The sequence below is a fragment of the Sus scrofa genome, chromosome 8 (assembly GCF_054392235.1).
Source record: "Sus scrofa isolate SSC_HxYL_T2T_F1_AM1 chromosome 8, Sscrofa_HxYL_maternal_Yorkshire_Landrace_v2.0, whole genome shotgun sequence".
In the NCBI taxonomy this organism is placed as follows: Eukaryota; Metazoa; Chordata; class Mammalia; order Artiodactyla; family Suidae; genus Sus; species Sus scrofa.
The window spans coordinates 114,773,533-114,782,172 of NC_139390.1; the positions used below are offsets into that span (position 1 = coordinate 114,773,533).

Consider the following 8,640-nt stretch of genomic DNA (forward strand, 5'->3'; position numbering starts at 1 on the left):
CATCATTTTAGGAAAAAAAAAAAAAGACAACAGATAATACAGCAGCAGGGCCGCTCACAGTCTGACAGCAGCAGAAAGTGATAGCCGATAACAGAAAGAGGACCCAGAAAAACCATAAAAAGAAGAATAGTACTTCTGTCTCCATTCTAGTATTGCAACTGGGCAGACTGAGACCATTTTACTATAAACAAAAACAGCTCTATGTACCTCAAGGAATAGCACTATTTAATTCTTTATGAATTCATGTTCATAAAGACAACCTAACAAAAAAATTAACTTACACCCTGGGGAGAAAGTTAGCATGCAACAGTTAGAAATTGCTTGTTTTAATAGCTAAATTTTTTAAATTTCAGTAATTAATGCTGGGATGGGTCAGCTATTTAGAAAAAGTGCTTATGTAAATACATAACAACCCAGATGGTGTCAAATAAGTGAGATATTATTATATACTGCAAAAAGAATCATAAGCTCTTACTCTCCTGGTATGCTTTACAAATCTACTGTCAATGAAACAGCATTAAGTCAATATTATCTGATAAATAAGCACATAACTTTCAAAAGGAGTTTGAGAATTGAGTGTGTGGTTATTTTCTTCCTCTGCCGTCAATATTTACACAGTAATTAATTTACTATTAATTATTCATAACAAACTATGAAATGTTTTAAGTAATTTAAATCAAATTCGAACTTTCAAACTCTTTACACATAGAAAAAGATTTTACAAAAAACAAAGTCTGTTACAAATATTGTTTACTCTGTTGGTTTAGTTATTCTAATGTGTGTACCAGGCATTAATTCAACAAACATAAAGCTCTGGAAATTTTAGATTTAAAAAGAGTTTGGATCTTTACAGTAGTATTACCTAGGGAAAGTCACAAATACAGTTTTTACTCAGTTTTATATCCAAGCTACTAATACACTATTATTAAATGCCAGGGCACTATGCTTCAGTGTAGTTTTCACTTTTTTTTTGTTTGTTTGTTTTTGCTTTTGAGGGCTGCAAAGGGGGCATGTGGAAGTTCCTGGGCTAAGAATCAAATCAAAGCTGCAGCTGTCAGCCTGTAGACCTTCACCACAGCCAAAGCTGGATCCTCAACCCACTGATCTGGGCCAGGGATAGAACTAACATCATGGATACTAGTGGGGTTCATTTCTGCTGAGCCACAACAGGAACTCCCTGTAGTTTTAAAACATTTCTATAGTACTAAATCATACAACACAAGATGTCAAGTTTAACTTGTGGGTGGCAGGCAAATCAAATATACCCGAGTATTTCCCTCTGGAATTATCTAAAATAGTGGTTGAACAGAGACACTGCAAAAGCAAAACCTCAAACTGCCAGGAGATAGTTTCTATAGGAGAAAACTAAATTCACTGTTCCTCATTGAGACAGAAAAAACACAGGCTGATTTGTGATTTAATTCAATCAACACAAAGTTCTGGCCTCCCTTACTATTTAATACTCCTAAAACTACTAAAATACCAGTTAAAGAGCACTTTCTATTCTCTTTCAAGTAGCATCCCCCACCCCGGGACAAGTGGAAATAAAGCACACCAACTAACTACACCAATTCTAGGTGTTCTTTTTTTTTAACATGAAATTATCAGAAATAGAAACAGCCGACTTGCCATCTAGCCAAACTGACACACCTTCGTGTCATTAATCTTGAAACTCATTATACAAGGTGACAGCCTGTGGGACCTGAAGGTTTGTACAGTGGTGGTTTATTTACTACCTTTTCTGAGTGGAACCCACCTGAAATAAAAAGGCTGTCTATTCCTAACACTGCTACATAATGGAGATGACTCAGGGTCATTCCTGGTTAAGAATGCCACTCCTTCCCCCTATGATCCGCCCTCTCTCTCTCTGGAGAGCGAGTTAACACAATCTAGTCTTAGGAGTTAGTTTGTTTGTGGAACACTCAGAAGTTCTCTCAATCTCCCAGTCCCCGACCTATGCCCCATGCTTTAAGATGATGGGAAACAGGGGTGGAGGTACAGAGGTGGTCCTTTCCCCAAGGAATTGCTGCAGAGCAGCACGTTCCCCTACTCAACTTCATTTACCTTCAATTAAACCAACGATTTTATACATACAAACTGGGTAACCCCCTCGCCACACGTCACTGTCCTTTTGTCCAGTCGCACTGCATATACCTGCGCCCTTCGATGCAGTTTTTCTCATCCAACTCCAAACCATGAATCCCAAGGCCCTGTGCCGCTCCTCCAGCCCGTGGAAGGCGCCGTACTTCCTACAGAGCGTCCTTCTCTCATCTCCCCTTTAACTCCCAACATGCTTCTCTAAAACAAGGGCACGCCATATGGTTCCCCCATCAGCGCGGGGGCTCTGCCACTACTGTCCATTCCCAAGGGTCTCACGGGCATGCTGGCCTTGAAAGATCCCTGTGAATGTGCAGCCCCAAGACGCCCCCCCACCAGGTCCAGTTCCCCCTCAGGGAGAGGAGCCAGTAGAGAGTTGGAGAGTTCCCGAACCACCTCCGGGTTCTCCATCCCTGGCGAGCGACGGACTCCCGCCTTGGAGTTCCGCGGTGCCAACCCCTCCAGGGTCAAGTGCAAGGTCCTCGGATCCCTCAAGGGCTATCTCCTCTCTTCACCTGCACGCACCAAGGCAAGAGGACCCTCAACCGGGTGCCATATGGGAGGGAAATGAGTGCGGGCGCGACCCCGGCAGCCTGGAAAAGATCTTTACAACCCCGACCCCACACCTAAGTCTTTCTCCCCACCCACCCCATTCCATAACTGCCTCAACCCAACCCCATTTGCACTTTCTGATCCCTACCCTCCGCCCCCGGATCGCAGTCATTCGCCCAGCACTCACCTCAGAGAGCAAACAACGCCCCTCTCCTTTTGCCAGCCCGCCCCCCTTCCGCCCTCTGGAACGGCGTGGTTTCTCTGTTTACCTCGGCTCTTGGCTGCTGCGCGTGAGTTTAAGTGTGTCTCCGCCGCGTAATTGTATCCGGGGACAGAAGGGACCCGTGTTTGTGCGCTGGATCAGGTGTCGCCGCCTTCGGGGGCTTGGGGGTCTTAAGGGAGGCTGCAGAGTTAGTGTGTTACCTTAGGACGAACTCTCTGGGCTCACAATTGATGGCAAAGCTTTAACCGTGACCTCTTTCGGGTCCGCAGCGCGCCCGCTCCTCCGCTGCTCCCAGCGGGCGGCCGGGCCTCCCCAGCTGCGCCCCGCCCCGCCCCGCGCGCGGCTTGCTGAGCAAGAGCTCGCCCCTCTCCTCCCGCTCTTGCTTCAGCGGGGCACTACGCGGGCCGCCCAGCGCTCAGCCTCGCATCACACGCCTGGGGCTGCGAGCGCCTCCTGCTCCTTCGGCTGGGGCATGGATGCGGACGCGCCTTCGTGCCACGCGCTCGCCGGCTGAGCCAGGCGTAGAGTCCTGGGACTGGGATGCTCGCGGGTCGAGCGGTGGTATCGGGGAGGCTGGGACGCTGAGCCCTCTGGTGCTGCAGCTGGGAACCCTGGGACCGGCACGTGGCCCCGCCCCCTGTTCCCCCTGCGAGGCTTGCCCTGTGCCCTCTCCGCCACCTTCCGTCTGGTCCCGGTGCCCGCCTTTTTTTTTTTGTGCGCAAATATGCGTGGTGTGGTGGTTGTTCGCCTTCTCTACCTCCCTAACCCATTAAAAAGTTGCACTTGGGCAAGGAGATGGAGGAGATACAAGAAGGAGAGGTGGGGGTGGCGCTTAGGGGATATGCCACCTGCCTTGTGAATTGGAAAGCGATAGAAAACACGAGTTTAGGGATCCTGGAAAAAAAGGAAATTGGGCTCCTGGGCTCAGTACATCGCTCTTCGTAGGCTCGTGCTGAAAGGGCCATTTATGCTTTACTTGGTTGAGTCTGTGGCGACTTTATCCTGACTAATCTGTGTTTGCCAGTAGCAGATCCTTGCCAAGTTGGCGTCTGGGTCAGGAAGCAACTTTGCGTACCCAGGCCTGCAGGAGCAGCCTTCCTGTGGCGCCTGAGACCTGAGAGGCCAAGAGTCTGACCACCTTAGTGCTAGCTTCCTGGGAACCAGGAAAACCTAATAGTGTTGTTCGCTTTTCCTTTGGGCATCACTGGCAATGTATTAAATGAATACACACACACGCGCGCGCGCGATATGAGCAGAATCATGTTCCAGCTTTCAGAAAAGCAAAAATTATGTCCGGTGTAAGCGCCAGAAGCTAGATGCCGCCACTGCACATAAACGTTATATGTTGAAACACTGGAAATCAAAAAATGATAATTCAGTCCTTTCCTTGCTCCAAACCGAATTTCAGAAATAGAGTGGGACTCTGTGCCCTTAGAAAATGGAAATTATGTTTTGGTTGTAAATAGTATTACTTAATGATAAATGGAAGAAAGCTAATACACAGTGTTTTTCATTTGTTTCTGTGTTTAATAAATGCAGTGTCCAAAGTCCTACACTAAGAAATGTTCACTGATAGACTTACAAATGTGGATTTCAAGAATGAACGTGCTTAACTGCTTTGCAAATTAGAAATTTGAAATATTGTGAGAAATAGAGGGAATACTTTTTTCAGCTTTTGTACCTGACCTAAGGAGATTACCGTCCTCTATATTTTTTATTTAATTTCATTAGAAAAACTTAAAACATAAACACATAATAACTGGACATAAGAGAATGTAAGCATTTACTTCAAAAACTGTTCTCTCAAGTATCAAGCTTCAAGCAATTGTTCGAGCAACTGCAAGCTATTTTTTAGATAATGCATTTGTAAACTGGTTACAAAAATGATTATTAGGAATTAAGCAAAAACTTTAAATTTTATTTTCTGAAAATCTTTTTAAAATTTGTGTCACATTCTTTTGCTTAATAAAGTCATGTAAACTGACCATCATATAAGATTTTTGTCAGCCTTTTGGAAAGAAAATGCATTGCTCTATTATGTGTGGATATGTCCATGTTTATTGTTTTTCTGGTTTCTCTGTTGCCTCCTACAGTCTTTATAATTATTGAATTTCTTACAGGTCTGCATTACAAAGGACATTCTATAACTTAAAACAAGTTAACTCAAAATTTTATAACTGAATTGCATTTTTGGAGCTTCACATTATAAAAGAAATTGAATTTCTTTTTAAAAATCCACCAGGACTTAGCCCTTAATATTATTGACTAAATGGCTGGATAAATAATGAAAGCATTCATTAATTCATTAGCGAATGCATATTTTCATATTTAATCTAGCTTTCAAGCTCTCATCCAGATTCACATAAAATTCTCCCTATCAGCTTTAGTTTATAGAATGTTGAATTGGACAGCACATCTGTAGAAGGAAGTTCTAGCCAATGCGAAGTATGATATAAAAATCCCCTCACTATTTCATTAGACCAAGTAGATCAGTATACTTAATAGTTAATTTTTTTTAAATGTTTATGGTTCTTCAGCCAGTTGGGTCCACATGACATTATTGGAAAAGAAACAATAACCTACGAGAGATACTAACAGCCTGGTGTTCCATGAACTCTGGAACCTCAATCAATTATAAATGGTACAGTTTCATGTCATTTGACCTTGTACTGTAGACTATATAATGAAGAATACAGCCAAATGGGTTTAAGTTTAATCATGAAGAGAAATATGAATGGCTATACATTCCAACACCCCTTTGCTAACAGCCCCAAATATCTGAATATATTGGCGTGGGGCACCATATGACTGAAAACATCACTGGCTTCACAAACTTGGCCTTTGAGTTCTGCTAAGTTTCCAAAAATATGATTATCTACTTTGGAGCTCTGAGGAACGCAGAAAGTCTGAATGTACACAAAAACTCTTTAGGTCTAATTTGATGCTGCTCTCTATAACAATAATGATTATTATGGCTTCTATTTGAGTTTTCAAAGTGTATTCCAGGCACAGTGTTAACAAGTGTGATCTCATTTAATTCTCATAAAGATCTTGGAGGAAGGAGCTGTATTTCCTGTTGAAGGTAGAATAGCAGAAGGCTGAAAAGTCAAACATTCAAGGTCACAGCTAGAAAGTGGCAAAACTGGGAAGGGAATTGAATTCTGAGTCAAAGATCATGCCCTGAACTACTAGGCGTATTCAGACTAAATATCACAGTGCAGTTGAAGTCTTGGTCAGAGAAAATGTTGAAGTACATCAATCCAGCCTGACCGTTTGGGGAATCCTTGAAATTCAAGAAGCACATGAACCAGTTGGCCTGCCTTGCTGTATCACCTCGTTTACCTCAGAACAATTGCTAATTAAGCAATTCACAGGACAAAGATACCTCGTGACAAAAGGGGCTTAATTTTCGTATATTCAGCTTAATTTCTTTGCTATTATTTTGTTTAATTCCTGTTTCCTGTGGACTCTGACTTCCTTTAAGAACACTAAACCCAGAGAAAACAGGATGAAGATTGTACACAAAGTCCACAAGACAAAAATAGACACACCATTACATCTTCACTTTCTCCTTTTTGCTCTTTACTTTTTCCTTTTCCATCATCTCTTTTCTTCCCAACACCAGCTTCTTTCTCAGTTTCAATGATATGAATATGCCATATCTCACAGTTTTTTAATATGTACAAATTGTTTCATTTTCATAACTTTTAAGATGTGCAAAATCGATTTCATTTTTATTCTTAATTCTATTTTATTATGCATTATAGGCTTCCTTAGAAAATGTTAATCTAAGGAGTTCCCACTGTGCATAGCAGAAACGAATCCGACTAGTATCCGTGAGGATGCGGGTTCGATCCCTGGCCTCGCTCAGTGGGTCAGGCATCTGACATCGCTGTGAGGTGTGGTGTAGGTTGCAGATGTGGCTCGGATCCCACGTTGCTGTGGCTGTGGTGTAGGCCAGCAACTGTGGCTCCAATTTGACCCCTAGCCTGGGAACTTCCATATGCTACAGGTGCAGCCCTAAAAAAAGCAAAAAAAATAATAAAAAAAAATGTTGGTCTACGGATCAAATTGTAGCAGAGGATTGGAGGAACAAAGAGGGGATTTAGAATTGTGAAAGTGATGGAGAATTTCTAGATTGTCATCAAAAGATATATTTTTTAAATTATCTAAAGGAATGTCTTATATAAAGGGTGAGTCAAAAAAAAAAAAACCTACTTTTAATAATGTTGGTTACATGCTAGTAGACATAATTAGCTTATTCTCTATGTCCTTCTAAAGCAATATTTCTTTTGGTTAGAAAATGTCATCAATAAAACTTTGCTCTCTAACCTAGTATCCAATAAGTTATATCTTTTAAAATAATTTCCAAAATTTCCTGAAGAACTCTTTTCAGTGTTAGTTGTGGAAAACTTATGGAGATAACAAATCTGTCTTAAAGCCTTTGGCCTTTCAGAACTGGAAAGTTTGCTATACTGGATTTTTACATAGCTCCATGCTGAGTCTCTGTCAGTGATACCAGCCAAGATTTTAAAAGAGAATAAGGTGGTGCTACATGACATCAAAGCCAAGGCCAGCTCCAGACAGCTTCTTTTCCTACCCATTTTGCCAGTGTTCATCATTACAGCCTTTCTAGGTTTAGCCTGTAGTGCCTCCTGGGAATAAAGAGCTTCATAATATATTACAGTTGCAGCACCCTAACTTATTTAACCTAAATACCCACAACTTCTAGGCAATACCAACTAGCTCTGATATTCTAGCTTAGGTGAGTAAGATCATGTTTACTTTTATAGACAGCAATCTTCTTTATACTTTTATAGATACCAGTCTTCATCCGTATCATTTTACTAATCACTCTTGTACAGTTGCTCTCAGATCCACTGAACATAATTCCAAAATATCAAAACTTTCTGACCTAGGTTACATCCCCCTGGTACCATGGCCTGTGTGATTCCCAAAGTAAACATTAATTTATCTGCCTAGTCAACTTGCTTTTATTGGGAAAATTAAAGAGCCTAAGAATCTACAATTCTTTTTTAGGATTATACCTCAGCCTTCTAACATAAAGAACTAGTTGTATTATTTTCAGAAAAGAAATAAGGGACTAGCCCTGGCACATTTATGTAATCAATATTTTATGACTCTTATTTCATATAGTTATCTTAAAGTCATGGTGCTTAAATAGTCACTTTTTCAGGTCCGTCTTAACTCCTAGATAAAACTATTAAATATATTTTTGTTCACAAGTGTCAGCCCTAAGTATGACCCTCCTAAGGTCTGCAAAGAAAGTAGTTTTCTGTATCAATGAAAAACAGTAAACACTAAGGACTCTGCCCATAGTGTTCAGACCTATCATTACCTATGTGCATTTTATTTTATGGTTGGAATCCTGTTTTGAGTATCTCTTTTCTTGCCTTTTCATTCACTGCCTGTAACTTTTGTGTAATAAAGAACTGTGGTGTAATAAATCAACAGTCTGAAGAAATATCTCATTAAAAAGGGCAAGCCAGATAGAAAAAAACCTACTCAGTGACAGCATTATTTCTATAATGTGAGGATGTCAAGATTGTGTGGGCCTTTCCAAGGTATATTAGAAGTTGAGGTTCTTACTGTAAAGCAGATACAGATTACTTTTAATTGCTTTTTTAAAATTGATTCTCATCTCCTGACATCATGCTCTCTATAATTCCCTCCCTTTGTGTGTGGAGAGACCCTGACTTGCTTCTAGCCACTACAATATGGCAAAAGTGAAGAGATTTTTCACAGGT

At 41.3% G+C, this 8,640-nt stretch overlaps 1 protein-coding gene across 5 annotated transcripts in view; it reads right to left on the reverse strand.

The window, feature by feature from the left end:
* UGT8 (UDP glycosyltransferase 8) overlaps nucleotides 1-3,156 on the reverse strand; it is an 81,879-nt gene extending 78,723 nt beyond the window's left edge. For 2 of the 5 annotated variants that reach the window (XR_014811875.1, XM_021100330.2), the window contains exon 1: nucleotides 2,919-3,156. Coding sequence is in view for 1 of the 5 variants with exons in the window: in XM_021100329.2 (XP_020955988.1) it covers nucleotides 2,155-2,197 (43 nt within the window). In the remaining 4 variants the exon portion in view is untranslated. Of the gene's footprint in view, nucleotides 1-2,154; nucleotides 2,276-2,622; nucleotides 2,760-2,836 lie in introns of those variants that run through there. The other 3 variants (XM_021100331.2, XM_021100332.2, XM_021100329.2) reach the window with 3 other exon arrangements.
* Between the last annotated feature and the right edge of the window lie 5,484 nt (nucleotides 3,157-8,640).